This window comes from Manis pentadactyla, chromosome X (genome assembly GCF_030020395.1).
Source record: "Manis pentadactyla isolate mManPen7 chromosome X, mManPen7.hap1, whole genome shotgun sequence".
NCBI lineage: Eukaryota > Metazoa > Chordata > Mammalia > Pholidota > Manidae > Manis > Manis pentadactyla.
Window position 1 is genome coordinate 142,178,446 of NC_080038.1, and position 22,699 is coordinate 142,201,144.

At 39.8% G+C, this 22,699-nt stretch overlaps 1 protein-coding gene and 1 pseudogene across 1 annotated transcript in view; one reads left to right on the top strand and one right to left on the bottom strand.

Annotated features, from left to right (window-relative positions):
* Positions 1-5,924: 5,924 nt before the first annotated feature.
* Positions 5,925-22,699, bottom strand: part of LOC130681894 (probable ATP-dependent RNA helicase DDX4) — a 78,802-nt gene continuing 62,027 nt past the window's right edge. The window contains 6 exon segments of the mRNA XM_057495664.1: positions 5,925-6,640; positions 7,335-7,395; positions 7,397-7,443; positions 7,598-7,868; positions 8,636-8,735; positions 15,600-15,745. Of these exon segments, the coding sequence (XP_057351647.1) occupies positions 6,554-6,640; positions 7,335-7,395; positions 7,397-7,443; positions 7,598-7,868; positions 8,636-8,735; positions 15,600-15,745 (712 nt within the window). The 3' untranslated portion in view covers positions 5,925-6,553.
* Positions 17,344-19,308, top strand: LOC118924003 (protein downstream neighbor of Son-like; annotated as a pseudogene).

Consider the following 22,699-nt stretch of genomic DNA (forward strand, 5'->3'; position numbering starts at 1 on the left):
TGTTTTTCTGCATTAAAGCAGACTGTGAATTCTTCTTATTAAAAATATTTTCTACAGAATTTAAAAATCCATATGAAAAGCACTGGTGGCATTTCAGGTCCCAGGCAGTTGTGCGATTTTATGCAACTTGGGTTATGTCATCAACGTACACTTTTGTTGGTGTTAAAAAAGGCACAAATTTCATATTATGCACCTTCCAGCAAAGTGGGAGAACGTATTTCACCACATAGTGCTTATTTTGAGGAAAAGATTTTGTAGTACGGTTCTTTTTTTATTTTATACTTTAAAGCATTTTTTTCCACCATAAAATGAGACACTCATAATGGAAAATTTGGTAAATAAGATTGTGTAGGAGAAAGAAAAAAAGTGAACTCTTATTCCACCAGCCAGAGCTGAACACTATTGTTATGTTTTCTTTACTTTTTAAAGAAAACAATTGTATTCTGTGACACACATACATTGGTTTTTTTTAAAGAAGTTTTATCTTTTTTTGGGAATTGCTTTCCTTTTTGAAATGTGCAGGGCTCAAGTTTAGCTTGTTGTTCATTCTTTCAACACACACTGATTGAACACCTGCTATGGGCTATGTACTTTCTATGTGCCGGGGACACAGTCATGAGCAAGGTAGACTTGGCCTTTCCTTCATGGGACTCCCGGTACAGCTGAAGAGAAGCCAGATAAAGAAGTAACGATGCGGCTACGATAGGAGGAGTGCCCAGTTCTGTGGGAGCACATAGCAGGAGCGCTGGCCCGGACTTCAGGAAGAGACAGGAAAGAAAAGGTGAGAAGGGTCAGCAGGCTTCTGTTATGTAATCACCGCATGGTGGGAGGAATGTTTCGGGCGTGAAGGCCCAAGCACATGGAGTACTTGGAGCCCTGCAAGTTGTTCAGAGTGGCAGCTACTTTGAATTAAATGTTGGATCGGCAGACCTTTATAACCTACATTGAAGAGTTGGATTTTATTCCGTGGACAGAAGGGAACCAATGAAGGGTTTTAAGCAAAGGAATGATGTGGTTAGATTTATAGCCTGAGAGGTTACTCTGGCTGTTGTACGGAGAATTGGAAGTGAGCAACACTGGGGTCAAGGGAACCAATAATGAGGTTATTGGGTTAATGCGGGTGAGAAAATATGGTGTCCTGGACTAGGACAGTGGCACTGGGGATAATAGGACAGTGGCACTGGGGATAAAAGTACAGTTGACGTGTGAACAGCGCGGGTTTGAACTACGCAGGTTCACTAATATGGGCATTCTTTTCAATGAACACATTGGAAAAGTTTTTTGAGATCTGCAACAATTTGAGAAAAGATCTCCTTTTCTCTAGCTTGCTTTATTGTAAGACTATGGCATATAACGCATATAACATACGTATAAAATACGTGTTAATCAGCCATTTTGTTGGTAAGACTTCTGAATATATGCTATTAGTAGTTCAGTTTCTGGGAGTCAAATGTTATACACAGATTTTTGACTTTGCAGGGTGGGGGACAGGGGATGTCATTGCCTCTAACGTCCTGGATTGTTTAAGGGTCAACTGTAAATCCATTTGAAGGCTGTCAGAGCAAGTGGCATCAGTAGGACTCGGTGATCTGTGTTTGTGGGGGAAGAAATGAGGGGGTTAGAAATGTAGATGGCCAGGGCCTACAAGATGGCAGAGTGGTTAGGGTAAGGGCTTCTAGTTGCACTATTTGCTTTCCCCTTCATTATCCTCAGGGTCAGACCCCAATTTTTAAGGTGAATATTTCTGAAATTTCAAAAATGGATACCCCTAATGTTACACAAACTGTTCCAGAAAGTAGGGTAGAAAAGCTGCCCATCGCTTTTATGAAGCTAGTATGCTGTAGGTACCACAACCAGGAGAAGACAGTGCAAGAAAAGAATCTTAGCGGTTAATTTAACTTAAGGATATAAATATAAAAACCTTACGTGTGTGTGTGTGTGTGTGTGTGTGTGTGTGTGTGTGTGTGCTGAATCCAAGAATGTATTAAGTAGGCTTTGTTTCAGGAGTGCAAGGATGTTTTAATGTTGGAATGCATAGAAATATAATTACATTAATGTGCTGAAGGAGAAAAACTATGTGATTTTCTGAAAAGGCGTAGAAGAAAACAGTTGATAAGTATCAACACCCATTTATGATTTAAAGAAATCTTAGCAAACTAGGAGTAGAAGGGAACTCCCCCTAACCTTACAAAAGGAAACAAAAATGAACATATTTATTGGAGAAAATTTAGAAGGTAAAAAACAAAGCACTGATGTCACTATTTAACACAACACTAGAGGATCTAGCCAAAGACATCATTTAAGAGAAATAAGTTACTTGCAAAGATTGAAAGAGGCAACTTCTGTCATTTGCATATAATATTAAGATTTACATAGAAAATTCAATAAAATTAACAAATAATTGGGACCAATAATAGAGTTACGAGTGCTAGGTTCGGGCCCTAGAGTCCGTATCTGACCTGAAATGCCTGCAAGCCCACTGTATGTCAGCTTCCTTTTACTGTTCTGGCTAAGGATGGCCACTGTCCTGGTTGCCTAAAAGTGAGGGGTTGCCCTGGATGCAGGACTTGCCATGCTAAACCTGAGACGGTGACCCCGGCTCTGGCTCTGATTTCTTTTTTCCTTATGGCCCCTGGAAATTTACTTTCAAACTAGGCTTGTTTGGGTATTATAAATTTTTTCACATTTTTTCTTAAGGCATTATTGGTATACACTCTTACGAAGGTTTCACATGAAAAAACCATGTGGTCACTACATTCACCCATATTCACCCGCCCCGCCCTGGGGGAAGGCTCCCCGCCCCGCCGCCCCAGCCCTCACCAGCTGTCCTTTCCCGGCCGCCAGGAGAGGAAGGACCACCGCGTCGGAGCCGCCTCCGCGAGTCCGGACGCAGGCGGAAGCCGCTCCCCAGCACCCGCAGCTTCGCGGGGGCCCCAGCCGCGCGCAGCTGCCTGTCTGCCGAGGCGCGGTTCTCTGCCAGCAGATCAAAAGGGAAGGACGCCCTTCCGCGCCGCCAGCGCCTCGGGGCGAAATGGGAGTCCATCGTGGACCCCCTCTCACAAATGGGTACTAGGTACGCAGCTGGGCGTGGGGCGTGATGGGGGCATCTAAAGCCAACAGAGGGCATAGCAGCTTCTGCCCGCCACAGCGTCCTGCATGCTGGCAAGAGGCTGAGGTTTTAATGGGCAATGCGTAACAATTAAATCAACAAAGTCATTACTACTCTACTGTAACCAAGGCTGTAGGGACACATGGAGTAGGCAGGTCATCTGCCCTGGGTGAAATCAGGACCACTTCTCACCTTCATTCGCTTCTCCATCACTGCACCCAAACCCTCACATGTCTAGCTGATGCTTGACAGTCCACATTTTGAGCTTCATGCGTTGGCTTAGGCCAGACCCATTAAAATGCCAGCCAAGGATCCAAGGGAAGAAAAGCTAAGCTTTATTATATACTGAATCTCAACCTATACATGCCTTCTCCTGACAACAGTTCTTGAGGAACACCTGAGAGAGGAAAAGGCACCAGACAGGGGCTGTGGGGAGGGTACAGAAACGGGACAGATGGCTGAATTTTACTAAAGCGAGCATTCAATATACAAACAACTTGAAAGCAGACTCTTGAAGGCTTAAGATTTCTGATGCTAAGCAGCACGAAAACAAATGCTTAATGTAAAAAATGATTAAAAAGCAGAAATTTCACTATTTAGCAACATTGGGAAAAAAAGAAAATAAGATAGCTCTCGGAAATAAACAATTGCTGGAAAAAAAAATGAAACAACGAAAGACAGTAAAAATCCCTCCAGAACATAACAAGCAAAAAGATGAAAAACATGAGACATGATAAATGGAATTCTGCAGTTCTAGCATCGATTAGAAGTTCCATAAAGGACAGAGAAAACTTGGAAAAAATTATCAAAGAAATAATATATAACACCTCCAGGACCAGAAAAGGATGATGTGCAAAACACACCAAGTACTAGCCTGAATTAAAAGGCCCACTCATTTGTTCAGAACACCAATATCTTTTGAGATCATGCTTCCAGAGAATACTAACTTTGAATCGAGAAATGTAATAACATGGTGAAAGGGCATGTTTATTCTTCCAGAAAAGAAAGAAAGAAAAAAGAAAAGAAAACTATAAGGTGAACAAAGTGCTAAAAGAATATGATCCAAGTTTAAATAAAGCAAATTGGTATATGGAATAGTTTTGATCAGTTTTCATTTGACCCCGACATACATAATTCTCCCTGGAAACAAAGAGGTCATAAAATTGGAAAAACAGTAAAAGTAATCAGAATTGGTTCATTGGCCCATTTAGCAAGCAATATTTACATAATGTAAACCCTGCTATTATTATCAATTTTAGAATTGATCTAACCAGGGAGACTTTATAAAATAGAATGAAAATGTTGACATTGTACAGAAGTTGCAATATAACCAGGGAGACTTTATAAAATAGAATGAAAATGTTTACTTTGCAGAAGTTGCAATGTGAAAATCTGTAACAGAAGGAAGGAGAAAGGTGCCTTTATCAGCTCACAAAACATACTTCCAACTAGATTACTTAAAGTTACCGAGCAACTAAGAGTGAGGTGAGTTAAATCCTTACCTACGGTACATCAAGTCAAAAGAAGTCTAAACTTGGTGAGACAAAAATAAAATACGTGATGGCAACCACCAGAAACAGTTAAAGGCAGTTGAAGTGTGGGATGTACAACAGCAATCATATGTGTATCTCTTACTTTGATGATTTTACAAATCATTCGTATCTATACCTAGAAATGAGGTAATTGAACAAAGGGACATTTACAGTTGGTTTGAAATGATAGGATTATGTATTATTACCTTTCCCTTTTTACATTTGATTCAGTAATACTATTATGATAATTGGACAAATCAAATTCAAAAATATTTTCAGAGCAATCAGGCCAGCTATGAGCAAGCTGCTCTTTGAGGATATGAAGAAAAAAAAAAGACAGAAATGTCCTATAAATGTTCTCTATGAACAAAATGGAGGAGAAAATTAAGACACATAGATAGTACATATGCACAAACACCTTCATTCAGCCTTTCCCAAAAACGAGTTTATGGAGATCAAGTTAAATATTTCCCATATTTTTATTAGTTGAACTCCTCTTTCTGAATTGTCTGTTCTTTAAGCATTCACCTATTGCTATCCTACACACACACATATAAAGAACTACACATTGATAATCCATGGCAGTGACAGTAGTATTCCTCATCTGCTATTCACTTTTGATATGAGCAACTAAATCCTTTCGTGATCAAATCTGTTCATCTCCTTCATGATTTATGATCTTTGAGTTTAACGTCAGCTTAACATCAGACTTTAAAGGCTTAATATTTAATTGTTTTATAGTTTTAATTTTGATAATTCACACAGAATTTTGAATATAGCATGGGGTAGGTTATCTAACTAATCCCAACAACATCTTTTCATATGTGATGTTTCATTTACGAAGCAAATTCCTATAATAAGATACATGTTGGGGACAAGATGCTTTGGATTTTTTTTAAGTGATCACTGACATATATATAACACTGATCATTTTTTGTCTCCCCAATATTTACACCTCACTTGTTTTATGTCTTAGTGTTTTGGTTCATTCATTTAATGACTTAAGAACTTCTTCCATTCTAGTAGATAATGTTAAGTTGAAGATATGTAATGGTAAATGAAAAAAAGATTCCCCTGAAATAATGATGGCAAGAGTGAGCAGCATTGTTTCTTATTGATAAGAGTCTGAGTTTAAAGAACGATTTTCATTATTTAAGATATGTATTAATGTACATTATACCGTAATATTTGTTTAGACTCTTTTGTTCACTTCATCGGTTTCCCGATGCAACAAAATTTAAAATACAGAACTATGATAGGTAACAAAGAAGAACTAAAAGCGCTACTGGAAAACTTAAGGGGAAGAGTGTTTCATCCTTTATTTTCAAGGAAAGTCTACATATTATGAAAACAAGCATTTGTTATATCATTGAGTACAGAGCTCACATAGCAAACATTTCACCATTTTTATCATATCGGATGATCTAGAATCAAAATTGTCTTAACAGGCTTATGTCTTTCACTGCTTCATGACAATCACGTTACCATATTTTAGTGAAACACTCTATCTAGCTTTAAGGTTTCCTTTTGAGTAAAAATGAGACCTAACAATTTTTAACCAAAAATGTATATATGCTATTGCTTGTAATAGGATCCGTAAACACTATACTAAGACTTAGCATTTAGACATGAAACATGTCTAAAACCTCTGAAGAATACTCTAAAAATAAGCAAGACATCTATAATGCTTTAATCTTTCCAGGTAACACCATTTATATCAGTAACTGCAACGCTGTAACTTTCAGCATTTCACATAACTAGTCAGGATATATATTTCTTTAAGGGTGGGAGTAAGAACAGAAGAGAAGAGATACAAGTGTCAGATTTCACAGTTCTGTTAAAAGCTCAAAAATCAAAACTATTGTCTTCTCCGCATCAAAACTGTGCCACAAACTTGAAGGCTGTTTCAGCTTTAATCCCATGACTCACCACCTACTGGATTGGGAGCTTGTAACGAAGAAAACCCTGTTGTGTTGAAAGTGCTCTTGCCCTGGTAATCCTTAAAAAAAAGGAAGAAGGAAACATTTAATTTTATGACATCTCTAAAATTACAATGCCCAGAGAGCAGGGACTCAAGCTTTCTACCACGTCTTCCCAAAACACATATACATATATATAAAACGTTCTTCTCACTAAATTCAGTCCATCTGAAAAAAGGACCATATAACCTTGGAGGTCTGAACTGTGCACAAAATATTTCAGGAAAAAACTTTTTTAATCCAATAGTTTTGACAAGTAAAAGAACTTAAAAGCTCTACACTTCAGTGATTAAGCATAAATATTCAATGACTAATATGCCCATTATCTCTGTATAAAAGTAGTGATGCCTATAAACTGACACATCAGAAAAGATGTGTAATTCATTATCTCAAGTCTTTTATCTTGATTAATAATGTAGTCACAATTCCAAAAGTAAAGAATTCCTACGGAAAATTTGTAAGACCCGAAATCAGAATTTGAAATGCCAGCAAACCTAGGAAAAGAGGATATTTGAGCATAAAATTCAAAGTCAATTCCTCACCTTTAAGACCAAAAATATACATGTACACAGAATTTTAGAAATACTACAGGAATCTTCTAGGTAAGAAAATAATGACTTAAATTATTGAATGTTTAGTTACTTCCCATTATTAAGTACGACATTCACAAAGAGAAACTGTAAGCCAAGTTCCGAATTCTTCCCCTCAACTAACCTTTCTAGTATCAACTGATGCAAACACATTTCCTCTTGTACTACCACTGGGGCCCGGAACGTGTACTACAGGCAATTTCTTCCAACCATGCAGGAACATCCTGTTGAGCCTTAAAAAAGAGAATTTACTTCATATACTATACCATGCTTAAGAAAATCTCAAGGATGGCACAGATTACTCTTCCTGAATATATGTATATATAAAATGTCTACTTTTAATGATAAAGAACACCATCACTTCAGTTTTAAAAATTTGGAACTTACATCTGACAATACTTTCACCAGAGGCTGTGCCAAATGGTTATCTGATTCAGGATCAAAAAAGGAAATAGCTCTGCCAGTATTTCCACAACGACCAGTACGTCCAATTCGATGGACATACTCCTCAATGGTAGAAGGAAGATCAAAATTGATAACATGTTGAACATTTTCAATATCCAGCCCTCTGCCTGCTACTGAGGTAGCAACAAGAACCGGGCACCTTCCACAGCGAAAATCCCCTAGACTCTGCTCTCTCTCTCGCTGCTGCCGGTCACTGGAAAGAAAAGAGACCATGCATATGGACAGTACTCGAAAAAAATATTACAGAGAACCAGTAAAGTTCACATTAATTTCTTTTTAATAATGGTAAGAATAGCAGCATTTAATATCAATGTCTCTCTCTTATATGCCAGGTGTTATACTGATTGCTTTCAAGCCATCATTTTATTTAATTCTCAGAATGACACTCTGAGGGTGGAACAATGATCTCCACACAGGCAATGCAGAGAGCCAAAGTGCAGACTAACATATGACAAACATCAGAGCTTACCTATTAATAATCTCTTTCTAGTCTTAACAAAAAAATACACGCTTCATGATGAGAATGCTTCACAAACAGAAGGTTTTTTTAAGTACTAATCTCAAACTTCTACCTGTTCAGTGACTATCTTAGATCCATTAGTAAAGTGTCAATAAAGTTGTGTTAATATGACATTTTTAAGCGTGCCAATACAAAACTGTCAGGAAACAGAAAGATAAGAGTGAGCAAAGGACAAATTTAGATGTAAGGACAAGAGGGTGTTAAGTGAGATCTGTTGAGAAGGTATCACTACTCATAATGAGTCTAAGAACTTGCCCCCATCCATTCCCACCATTTAGTCCTTACAGAAACTTAAAATGAAGATGAAGGGCAAGTTTAGATCTTGAAGCTTCTGAACCCTAATCCTAGGATTATGTCATATTAGTTATATACACTGATGCTTTTGAACAAATGACAAATAGAAGTCCCCCCCGACTAGGAAATCATATCAATCTACTTACCCATGAATACTTGTTGTTGATATTTTCTCTTGACAAAGAAAACTGGCAATAAAGTCTGCTCTTTTCTTAGTTTCAACAAAAACCATGGTTCTTTCATCACCTAGAAGACAATGCAACAATGATTAACACTCAAACTACAAAATCAGGAAATGGATAAAAAGGTGGGGGGTGGCGCTCACTAGGAAACAAGCTCATCTACCACTGTACTCCCAGCACTCTGACGCAGCCTGGTAGCTAATAGGAACTCAACTATCTCCTGAACGAATGAAAGATAAAAAGACAAGGGACTGTCTTCCTACTTTAGGGACAAAAAAAATCACCTTGCCCCTTATCTTCCCCAGCCAACATCAGAAAGAAGAGACTTAGGTAAGGATAGATGATATCTAACTGCCAGCTCCTAGTGATTCCAAATTCTTCTCAGGCCCTTTATTTCCCTCTCTATAAACAAATGCCTTTGTTTACTTCCCAAGATAAGGCAATCTTTCACCTGCTTTTATTGCCCAAGGTAGCTATCATACTGACATTCAAACAGGGCTGATAAACCCTACAATATTCCATGTTCCAACATTACCTTTTATTTCAAAAACCCTTTTATCCCCAAAGTATCTCATATATAAAGAAAATGAAATAACTGGGCTTAACACATCAAAGAACATTTACTTGTGAGCTTAGTATTTAATTGATAGAAATTCAAGCATAAGTCAGAGATTTTTCTACACAAGAAATTTCCCTATAAAATGTTAGAGACAGCTACTACAAAGCCACAGTAATCAAGACAATGTGGTACAGGAACAAGAACAGACACACAGACCAATGCAACAGACTAGAGAGCCCAGATATAAACCCAAGCATATATGGTCAATTAATATATGATAAAGGAGCCATGGATATACAATGGGGAAATGTATGGGAGAAAATATTTGTAAATGACATATCCAACAAGGGGTTAACATCCAAAATATATAAAGAACTCACATGCCTCAACGCCCAAAAAGCAAATACCCTGTGAAAAAATGTATGGAGGGTATGAACAGACACTTCTCCAAAGAAGAAATTCAGATGGCCAACAAGGCATATGAAAAGATGCTCCACATCGCTAATTATCAGGGAAATGCAAATTAAATTAAAACCACAATGAGATGTCACCTCACACCAGTTAGGATGGCTAACATAGAAAAGACTAGGAACAACAAATGCTGGCGAGGATAGAGAAAGGGAAACTCTCCTACACTGCTGGTGGGAATGTAAGCTAGTTCAACGATCGCGGAAAGCAATATGGAGGTTCCTCAAAAAAACAAAAAATAGAAATACCATTTCACCCAGGAATTCCACTTCTAGGAATTTACCCTAAGAATGCAGGAGCCCAGTTTCAAAAAGACATATGCACGCCTATGTTTATCACAGCATTACTGACAAAAGCCAAGACATGGAAGCAACCTAAGTGTCCATCAGTAGATGAATGGATAAAGAAGAGGTGGTACATATACACAATGGAATATTATTCAGCCATAAGAAAGAAGCAAATCCTACCATTTGCAACAACATGGATGGAGCTAGAGGGTATCATGCTCAGTGAAATAAGTCACGCACAGAAAGACAAGTATGAAATGATTTCCCTCATTTGTGGAGTATAACAGCGAAGCAAAACTGAAGGAACAAAATAGCAGCAGACACACAGACTCCAAGAAGGGACTAGTGGTTACCAAGGGGGAGGGGTGGGGGAGGGCTGGTGGTAGGGAGGGAGAAGGGGATTGTGGGGTATTATGATTGGTGCACATGGTGTATGGCATGGGGGGTCAAGGGGAAGACAGTGTAGCTCAGAGATGACAGATAGGGACTCTGGCATCTTACTACACTGATGGACAGTGACTGCAATGGGGTATGGGACTCGATAATAAGGGTGAATGTAATAACCATTGTTCTCCTTGAGAAACCTTCATAAGAGTGTATATGAATGTTACCTTAATAAATAAATCCATCAACATCCTCCACTACATCGACAAAAAGGACAAAAATCACATGATCATCTCCATAGATGCTGAAAGAGCATTCGGCAAAATTCAACATCCATTCATGATAAAAGCTCTCAACAAAATGTGTATAGAGGGCAAGTACCTCAACATAATAAAGGCCATATGTGACAAACCCACAGCCAACATCATACTGAACAGCGAGGTGCTGAAAGCTCTTCCTTTAAGATCGGGAACAAGACAAAGGATGCCCACTCTCCCCACTTCCATTCAACATAGTTCTGGAGATCCTAGCCTCCAGAAATGAGCCAGGCAGAAAAAGACAAGTACCAAATAATTTCCCTCATTTGTGGAGTGTAACAGCAGAGCAACAACTGAAGGAAAAAAACAGCAGCAGACTTGGACTCCAAGAATGGACTAGCAGTTACAAAGGAGCAGGGGTGGGAGGGGGATTACGGGAAGATGGTGGCGTGAGTAGTTCAGAGGAAATCTCCTCCCCCAAACATATACATTTATGAAAATACAATAAATAAACAATTCCTAAGAGACACCAGTGGATGCAGTACAACAGCTAGGATACATCTACATCTGTGAGAACTCAACATCACACGAAGGGGGTAAGGTACAAGCCGCGGCCAGGCGGGACCCGAATGATCCCCCACCCCAGAACCCGGCGAGAAGAAAGGAGTCAGAACGCGGAGGGAGGGAAAGCCCAGGACTGCTAAACAACCAGATCTAGAAATCCGCCCCTGGAGCGCAGACACAAGGTGCACAGGGTGCTGGATATCAGAGAAACGAAAAAGAAAAACCTGTGGGTAGGTCCACGCAACCGGCGCCCCTGAGACAAAAGAAAAGCAAGTGCTTTCTGCAAGTCTTAAAGAGACAGGGACCGCATAGCTGGACGAAGTCGTCCCGGTACACTTAGACAGCAGCTAGGAATCCCGGGGAAACCTTAGGCGCCCTAAACCCCGGGGAGGCAGTGCAGCTCTGAAGCCCCTCACGACACTAAGCAGCCTGCCAGTCATTCCTCCAACTGGGGCGGACCCCGACACACCAGCCCAATAGCGGGAGAGTGGCAGCGCATGCTGGGGGCAGCGGTGCCAGAAGTGACCAGGAGTGGATCCCGTGCACCAACGGTGCCAGAGGGGACCAGGAGAGGCTAGTGCGAGTCTGTAGCGGAGGCAACCAAACAGCCCGGGTGTGGCTCACATGCACCGGCAGCAGTGGAACCAGAGGGAGCAGGTGAGCTCCCAGCAGTCAACCAGAATCCCAGCCCAACACACAGCCACCCAGCAGGGGTGCCTCTATCACGGAGGAATGCACCTGGCATGCCTGCCACTCACCAAAGGGCTCCGCACTGCTCTGACGGAGACCCAGCCCACAGCACCTTAGGGGATTAACCCGGTGGCTGCTCCAGGAGTGCGGGTAAACGACACAGGCAGTGGAGAATGGCAAGGCATCCAGCAAGCAGGAAAGGATTTTCTTCTCCCAGCTGACACACCCACAACCTGCCTACAGCCACCGCTATCACCATGAAAAGGCAAAAATGTTTAGTCCAGTCCAAGATAGTCCAGACAACAGCTGAGAGAGGTTCTGCAGAGACAGACCTAACCAGTCTCCCTGAAAAAGAATTCAAAATAAAAATCATAAACATGCTGACAGAGCTGCAGAGAAATATGCAAGGGCTAAGGGATGATGTCCGGAGGGAGATTACAGAAGTGAAACAAACTCTGGAGGATTTATAAGCAGAATAGATAAGATGCAAGAGGCCATTGATGGAATAGAAACCAGAGAGCAGGAATGCATAGAAGCTGACGCAGAGAGAGATGAAAGGATCTCCAGGAATGAAACAATATTAAGAGAACTGTGTGACCAATCCAAAAGGAACAATATCTGCATTACAGGGGTACCAGAAGAAGAAGAGAGAGAAAAAGGGATAGAAAGAGTCTTTTAAGAAATAATTGCTGAGAAATTCCCCAAACTGGGGGAGGAAATAGTTGCTCAGACTACAGAAGCACACAGAACTCCCGAGAGACGGTACCCAAAGAGGACAACACCAAGACACATAGTAATTGAAATGGCAAAGATCAAGGACAAGGACAGAGTATTAAAGGCAGCCAGAGAGAGAAAAAAGGTCACCTACAAAGGAAAACCCATCAGGCTATCATCAGACTTCTCAGCAGAATCCTTACAGGCCAGAAGAGAGTGGCATGATGTATTTAATGCCATGAAGCAGAAGGGCCTTGAACCAAGAAAACTTTATCTGGCAAGATTATCATATAAATTGGAAGGAGGGATTAAACAATTTCCAGATAAGCAACAGCTGAGAGAATTTACTTCCCACAAACCATCTCTACAGTGTATTTTGGAGGGACTGCTATAGATGTAAGTGTCCCTAAGGTTAAGTAGGTGTCACCAGAGGTAATAAAAAGGGATAGACAAAGAGTACAGAGTATGACACCTAATATATAAAGAATGGAGGGGGGAAAAGAAACTTTAGATTGTGTTTGTAATGGCATACTAAGTGAGTTAAGTTAGACTCGTAAGATAATAAGGAAGTTACCCCTGAACCTTTGGTAACCCCGAATTTAAAGCCTGCAATGGCAATAAGTACATGACTGTAGATAATCACCCTAAATGTAAATGGTCTGAATGCACCAATCAGAAGACATAGCGTCACTGAATAGATTAAAAAAAAACAAGACCCATCTATATGCTGCCTACAAGAGACTCACTTCAAACCCAAAGACATACACAGACTAAAAGTGAAGGGATGAAAAAAGATATTTCATGTAACTAATAGAGAGAAAATATTATACAAGTATTGTTCCATTTGGCTTGGTCACATAGCTCTCTTAATATTCTTTCATTCCTTGAGATCCTTTCTTCTCTGTCTTCCTCTGATTCTCTGTATTCCTGTTCTCTGATTTCTATTCCATTTACCATCTTCTCTACCTCATCGAATCTGCTCTTAAATCCCTCCATGGTATGTTTCATTTCAGCTACTTTATTTTCCAACGTGTCTATCTCTGTCTTGAATTCATTCCTTAGATCTTGAATATTTTTCTGTAGCTCCATTAGCATGTGTATGACTTTTATTTTGAATTCTTTTTCAGGAAGATTGGTTATTTCAATTTCACTGAGTCCTCTTTCTGGTGTTTGAGGGGTTTTGGATTGAACAATGTTCTTCTGCCCTTTCATAATCCTTGAGTGATGGCAGGGGTCACAGGTAAGCAGTGCCATTGCCTACCCAAAGGAGAGAGCTCTTTGCTGCTTCCCAGCCACAGTGCCTGCCTCCACTGTCAAGGCCAATGAGCCAAACACAGGGAATAGCCTCTGTGTTAAGCCCCTAAGGTGCATAGGCAGGGCTGCCATCCAGCCGGCCTGGCACAATGGCAGAGGATGCAGGTTTGAGCACAGGTGCTGGAAGGGAGGAAGGAGTGGCAGGCTGCTTATTGCAGTGGGGGTCCTTGGGGCTGCATTGCCAGTCAGGTGCATGGAGCACCTGCAGCTCCTGCAAGTTCCCAACCTGCTGGGTTGAGAGTGCCGGGATGATTTTATCCACCTGTTCCTTCTCCTGGGCAGTTAGCTCTGTGTAATCCTTGCCCCTTCAGCAGCCCTCTCACTGTTGGGAAGTCTTTCAAAGCGCCCACATTTCTTTTGTCCCAGAGCAGCTGGTTGTGGGAACCTGTTCTCCACATGCAGCTAGAATCTCAGTCTCCGACATTACTTTTCAAGCCCTCTAATCTCCAGAGCACCATGCAATGTGTTTGCGCTCCCAGAGTAGATCTCCAGGGCTGGGTATTTAGCAGTTCTGGGCTTCTACTCCCTCCCCACTCTGTTTCTCTTCCTCCTGCCGGTGAGCTTCCGTGAGGGAGTGGTCAGGTCTCGCTGGGTTGCGGCTTTGTTACTTTACCCTTTTCTGTGAGATGTTCTCTTTCCCCAGATGTAGACTGGCTGGTGCCATCTTATTTCTCGCCACTCCTTTAGGATTAGTAATTTGCTGTCTTTTCGTATTATATGTGGTTTTGGGAGGAGATTTCTGCCTCACTTCTCACGCTGCCATCTTTTTTCCAACTGTCTACATTTATTTTTAAATGCTCGCTTGTCACTTCACTTAAACTGGTAACCAACTATTGTTTCTCATTCACCAATGATCCTACACTAATCAAATGTTACGGCTCCCCCCTGACAGCTCTTGCTTTTGCCCTTTTAAAATCAGGTCATACATTTAGAAAAAGAAATCCACCTAAACTACCTTGAGATTTTCCAGAGAACCCCAGGAAAATATAAACCCCAGGAAAATCCCAAGAATGACATTCAAACTGAAACAGAAGTAAGAAAACTGAGGGATGGGGAAAATGTACAACACGTAAGAACACTTAACCTGTGAGGTACCAAAGTATTAAAATGGCCATATCAGAAAGTTTTATTTGCAGGTACAAACTAAGTCTACCTCAATCAAACAAAAAAATATGACTTCCTTTAAAAATTGTTTTTTTGTATGGGAAAGGAGTAGATTTCTTAACAGTATTATGAACAGAGGGACCAGATATTTAAAGTCCCTTCCAGCTCTAAAAGTCTTTGAATCTATGAATATATGATGCTTATGAAGCAACAACCAGGAACCAGAAATACAACAAAGAATCCACTTTTGGAGGATTAGTTTCATGTAAATACACATTACTAAGCCTTTCCATTTTCTGAAATTAAAAATTATACATATGTTATTCTCTAGAAATAGTTTTTAGTTAAATACTGTTCAAGTAAGTCTCAAATCCTTCCCATTTTTAATCTCTATGGAGGAGAAAGAATTATACTGCTACGTAATTTACACAGAAAACTGAATCATAAAACATTTTATACAAAGAGCTTTAGAGAAAGAAGAAGCAATGAAAACTTATACTCATGCCAAAGAATTCTTAATTTTTAAAATTTAGTCATTTTAAAAGCATCAAAATCATGCAAAAAATATTTATATAAAGATAAGATACCTGTGGTTAGTAGAATTCCAACAAGTTTCTCTCTTTTTGAGTACCGGCCAACTGGGAGAATGATCTGCTGAACATCTCTACATGCTATCCCCACTTGTCCAACCACAACAAACAAGTAATTCCGCTTCAAAAACTTACAAGCCAACCTTGAAAGACAAAAGATTATTCCTTTATCCTCTTCCATTAATACTCGTAATATTCACTGAATTCCTGCAAGAATTACTTCAATATCAGACAGATTATAGCAGATAATAAGATTAGGTGGATACTATGTCATCCTAATGCTATTCTTAAAAGTCAGTATAAAATGTTAAGATTTTGCAAAATACAATTACTAGCGAAAAAGTGTGTGTCAGATTATGAATATAATTTCAAGTGGATGTGCTGACCGTGTAAAAACTACATAAAATGTGTATGTAATAACAAAAAGTATGCTAAACCAAGCATTAGACTACAGCAAACAGGAATTTTTATTAAAAATCGAAATGTAAGCCTATGAAAAAATTCTGTTCTTTGCTCACTGCTTTTATGTATGTTATTCCCAAAACTTGTTTTCCGAAAACACTACTTACTAAATTAGTATACTTGAAATCAACTATTACGCGCTAACCAGATTTTAGGAATCAACTATTACGCGCTAACCAGATTTTAGGTCAGTGTTTTTCATGTCATGAAACATACAGAAAATGGTATTTGTAGAGCAAAAAAATGGGCAAAAAAAATGAAACAAGAAATCAAAGGCCTAGGGGCTAGGCCCGCACCCGATTGTGTATGCTCACTCCAAAGGTTAAGGGTAACAGCATCTGACACACAATAAAACTCACTGACAGTGCACCATTAAGGCCTGTTTATATCACCCAGAGGTGGGGAACTTCCAATTACAGAACTTTCTTTCTGGGATTAAAGATGAGGTCCAAATCTATCATCAGTCCTCCTCTCTCCTAAATAGAGGCCCCTTATTTTCTAGCTGCCTCCTAAAATATCATTGTAATAATTTAAACTCAGGCTATCCAGAATCTTAATAATCACTGCTTCTTTCCTCTCACTTGCATTCTTACCATAAAGGAGAAAGAAAAGCTGCTTTTTTATATACCTCCATCTAAGTCAAGCATACTCTCATCCAAGCACAAACCTTGAAATTACCTACAATTCGTTGTCCATCATCGTTTTCATTCACTAAAACATTTAGTGAGTGCCTTGTGAAGGGCGTATATGGCTACAAGGTACCGGAGGCACAAAGATAAATACGATAAAACTTCACCAAAAAACTACTGGAATAAATGAATTCAGTAAAGTCACGGGATACAAAACCAATATGCAAAAATCTGTTGCATTTCTGTATAAAACTGACCAGCTACCGAAAGAAAAACTAGGAAAACAATCCCATTTGCAACTGCATTAAAAAGAATAAAATACCTAGGAATAAATCTAACCAAGCAGGTGAAAGGCCATTATTTTGTATGGAATCACAGAAGACCCCCAAAAGACCAAGCAATCTTGAAAAAGAATGAAGCTCGGGGAGGACCACATTTCAAACTACACAACAAAGCTACAGTAATCAAGACAGTATGGTACTGGCACAAAAGTAGAGACATAGACCAGGAACAGAAATAGAGAGCCCAGAATTAAACCCATGCATATAAGGCCAATTAATATGTGACAAAGGAGGTAAGAATGCACAATGAGGGGGCGGGGTCGGCACCGCGGGAAGTGCCAGCAGAAAGGCTGGGTGGCTGCGTGGGTCATGGCCCTCTCGGTTCCCGGATGCTCGCCCGGTTTCAAAAAGCCGCCGGAGACTTTGCGGCTCTGACGGAAGACGGCCTGGAGCCTTGGGGCCGCCGCTGTGCCCAGGGAGCTGCCCGAGCCGGTGCCACGCCACGCCGCCCTGGCAGCCGGGCTGCCCCTCCGCCCCTTCCCGGCGGCGGCGGACAGAGGCTGCGGTGGCGGCCTGGCCGCGGCCTGGAGGAACCCCTTCGCCCACCTGGACACCCGTCCGCGGGCCTCCGCGGAGCCCCGCTACGGGCCACCCTGCGCCGAACAGGCAGTGCCGGGCCCGTTTTTAGATTCTAATCAAGAGAATGATTTGTTATAGGAAGAGAAGTTTCCTGAAAGAACAGACGTTACTGAATTACTCCAGACTCCCCACATATCATCCTCCGAATCTGATATTCCATCCTCAGAAAGTACTGAGTTACCTGCGGACTGGAGTATTAAAACTCGACTCCTTTTCACCTCTCCTCAACCCTTTACCTGGGCAGATCATTTGAAAGAACGGGAAGAGGCTCAAGGTGTGGTGCAGCGTTGTAGGGCAACAGAACTTACTATGCCTCAAAGTATCCAGGTCTGTGAGCTTCACTTCTCTATATAATCTTCTGAAGACAAAATTTTGCCCCTATTTCTACGTTTGTACCTATCAGTTTACTGTCCTGTTCCATGCAGCAGGATTCACAGGAAATGATGTAATCACAGCTCTCATATCTCCTACAACTAGAGGCATCAGAGAAGCTATGAAAAATGAAGGTATTGAATTTTCCTCGCTTTTATTAAAAGAAAATGGCCATGAGAAGAAAAAAGCATCTGGAACAAGCCCTGGGACATGAGGAGGAGCAAGTAATCAGTGATGAGGATGAATAAGAAAGTTTTTCCTGGCTGGAAGAGATGGGTGTGCAAGATAAAATTTAGAAACTAGACATGCTGTCTATCAAGATGAGCTTAACTGCTACCTCGGGTCCACAGGCAGGACTTCCACCAACCCTCTTATCCCCTATAGCTTTTCGGGGTGCCACAATGCAAATGCTGAAGGCACGAAGTGTAAATGTGAAGACACAAACTTATTCTGCATACAAGGATCAATTTAGTTTGGAGATTACAGGTCCTATCATGCCTCATTCTCTACATTCAGTGACCATGCTACTCAAATCTTCACAGAGTGGGTCATTTTCTGCACGACTGTATACACAGGAGTCAACTGCTGTATTTAATATATGCCCACCAATAGAAAAAGTACTGGATAAGGAGACCACTCCTGAGGAGCTTGCCAACTGTGGATTGCACCCTAAAACTCTGGATCAACTTAGTCAAGTACCAATATTGGTGAAATCATCATTACGGCATGTGGAAATGAGTGACTACATCTATAATTGGAGATCCTGAACATCAAAGTAAGCCTAAAAGGAATCTTTGAGGAAAAAAGCCTTCTAGCAAGGAAATTCAAGATTCCTATACCTTTGGCTTTAAAGTTCATTTTGGAAGTTAAATGAACATTACCTTAAAAGTGTTAAAATGTTTAAAATGTTAATCTATGACATTAACTTTTATTACACGCATTAAGCAATAGGATTGAGGTTTTAAAGTTTTACCATTTTGGTAAGAGTCTGATATGAAAGTACTCCAACTTCTTTAAAAACTCAATGAGAATTTTAGATTCCCTAGAACGTAATTATAAAACAAGCAGAAAACTGTTTCTTTGCAAATGGGAAATTGAGGCTAACTTAGTATCAACTGTCTCATGGCATTCTGACTAATGGCATTAGGGCAAAAGTGTATTTGTAGGGCAAAACGATTTTGTAGGTTCTAGTTTTATGAAGGTAGAAAACAAACGTAGTCAACATGTACGGAGCTGGCTATTGATGCTTCTACCCATAGTTGCTTTCCTACTGATTTACAATTCCTCTATTCTCAAATATATTAAACTTGTTTTTATAATGCAAAAAAAAAAAAAGAATGCACAACGAGGAAAGGGCAGTCTATTCAGTAAATGGTGTTGGGAAAACTGGACAGCTACACCCCCAAAAATGAAACTGGATCACTGTTTACACCATACACAAAGATAAAACTCAAAATAGGTTAAAGAACTGACTCTAAGACCTGAATCCATAAAATTCCTAAAAGAAAACACAGGCAGTACATTCTTGAACATTGGCATTAGTAATTTTTTTCCTGAATATGTCTCCCTAGGCAAGGGAAACAAAAGCAAACGTGATCAAGTGGGATTACAATAAAGTAAAAGGCTTTTGCAAATGAAACCATGAACAAAATGAAAAGGCAGCTTACACCATGGGAAAAGATATTTCCATGTGGTACATCCAATAAAGGGCTAATATCCAAAATAGGTAAAGAACTCATATAACTCATCCACCAAAAGAGAATCATTGGTAACTGTTAGTCCATTCTGATAAAAAGATAATCTGATTAAAAAGTGGGCAGAGAATCTACACAGATATATACCCAAAAAAGACAGAGGGGTGGCCAACAGACACATGAAAAGATGCTCAACATCACTAATCATCAGGGAAAGGCAAATCAAAACCACAATGAGATATCACCTCACACCAGTCAAAATGTCTAGTACCCATAGGACAATAAATAACAAACTAATAATAATAATAATAATAAAATAAAAGTGTTTGCAAAGATGTGAAGAAAAGGGAACCTCTGTGTGCTCCTGGTGGGAATGTAAATTGGTACAAAGCCACTATGAAAAACAGTATGGAGATTTCTCAAAAAACTAAAAATAGAATTACCATATGGCCCAGTAATTCTACTTATAGGTATTTACCCAAAGAAAACAAAACCACTAACCTGAAATATGCACTCCTGTGTTTACTGCAACATTATTTACAATAACCAGAATATGGAAGCAACCTAAGTGCCCATCAATGGATGAATGGATAAAGAAGATGTGCTACACACATACAATGAAATATTACTCAGCCATAAAAAACAATGAAATTTCATCATTTATAACATGACATGGATGGGACCAGAGGTTATTATGCTAAGGGAAATAAAAGAAATATAAACCTTATATGATTTCACTTATATGTGGTATCTAAAACCAACCAACCAATGAACCAACCAACCAACCAGTAATGTTCCTATAAAAATAGAGAACAGACTAGTGGTTGCCATCAGGGGAGGGAAATGGAAGGACAAGTGAAATAGCTGAAGGGGAGAAAAAACTGAGAATATTTGATATCTTGATGTTGGTAATAGTAACATGTATGTACACATATGGCAAAATTCATCAAGCTGTACGTTAAGATTTCTGTATCTCAATAAAAAAATCATTTAAAAACGAATACAATCGCCTCTGCCTCTGAGGTGCTCAAATCAAGTAGGATAAATGTATAAAAACAATTACCATAATTTAAAAATATTTAATATACTTTAATACTTACATATTTTAATTATATATTAAGTATTTAAAAAATTAATACAATAGTCTAGTGTTACAATAGGTGACATCTACTGAACACTAATTATATTCCAAGAATGTACAAAGTTTTTTAAATAGTTTTTTCCCAAGATACACAGGCATGCAATAGACAAAATGATGTCTATTTAGCAAAGTCTTCAAGTTTGCAGCATCTCTAAGGAGCAGCAAGCAAGGAAAAGCGATGACTCAGGAAAGGCATACAACACAGAAGGAGAGGTGAACAAGAACAAATAATTAGAAGGGGCAGAATTGGCTTGCTCAGCCAATAGGAAAGAGTTTTCATACACCAGAAACATGATTCCAGGTAAGAAAGTGGCAGATGAGGCAGAGCTTATGTCATGTGTAAAACACCTTGAAAGTTGGTTAGTCCATGGACATAGGAAGACATAGAAGGGTATTTTTTGTTGTAGTATCACTAATATACAATCACATGAGCAACACTGTGGTGACTAGATTACCCCCATTATCAAGTCCCCACCACAAACCCCATTACAGTCACTGTCTATCAGCATCAGCACAGTAAGATGCTGTAGAATCACTACTTGTCTTCTCTGTGTTGCACAGCCCTCCCCGTGCCCCCCCTTCAAATTATACATGCTAATTGTAATACCTCCTTTCTTTTTCCCTGCCCTTATCCCTCCCTTCCCACCCATCCTCCCCAGTCCCTTTCCCTTTGGTAACTGTTAGTCCATTCTTCTGTTCTGTGAGTCTGCTGCTGTTTTGTTCCTTCAGTTTTTGCTTTGCTCTTATACTCCACAGATGAGTGAAATCATCTGGTACTTGTCTTTCTCTGCCTGGCTTATTTCACTGAGCATAATACCCTCTAGCTCCATCCATGTTGTTGCAAATGGTAGGATGTTTTCTTCTTAGGGCTGAATAATATTCCATTGTGTATACGTACCACTTCTTCTTTATCCATTCATCTACTGATGGACACTTAGGTTGCTTCCATTTCTTGGCTATTGTAAATAGTGCTGCGATAAACAGGGGTGCATCTGACTTTTTGAAACTGGGCTCCTGCATTATTAGGGTCAGTTTCTAGGAGTGGAATTCCTGGGTCAAATGCTATTTCTAATTTTAGTTTTTTGAGGAACCTCCATACTGCTTTCCACAATGGTTGAACTAACTTGCATTCCCACCAACAGTGTAGGAGGGTTCCCCTTTCTCCACATCCTCACCAGCATTCGTTGTTATTTTGGATATTTGTTATTTTGGATATTTGGACATCGTCTTTTGGATGTTGGCCATCCTAGCTGATGTGAGGTGATATCTCATTGTGGTTTTAATTTGCATTTGTCTGATGATTAGCAATGTGGAGCATCTTTTTATGTGCCTGTTGGCCATCTGAATTTCTTCTTTGGAGAAGTGTCTGCTCAGGTCCTCTGCCCGTTTTTTAACTGGATTATTTCCTTTTTTGTTTGTTGAGGTGCTTGTGCTCTCTATATATTTTGGATGTCATCCCCTTAACAGAAATGTCATTTACAGATAAATATATTCTCCCATACTGTCGGATGCCTTTTTGTTCTACTGATGGTGTCCATTGCTGTACAGAAGCTTTTTGTTTTCATATAGTCCCACTTGCTCATTTTTGCTTTTGTTTCCCTTGCCCAAGGAGATATGTTCACGAAAAAATTGCTCATGTTTATATTCAAGAGAGTTTTGCCTTCGTTTTCTTCAAAGAGTTTAATGGTTTCACAACTTACATTCAGGTGTTTGATCCATTTTGAGTTTACCTTTGTATATGGAGTTAGACAGTAATCCAATTTCTTTCTCTTACATGTAGTTGTCCAGTTTTGCCAACACCAGTTGTTGAAGAGGCTGTCATTTCCCCATTGTATATCCATGGTTCCTTTTTCATTTATTAGTTGACCATATATGCTTG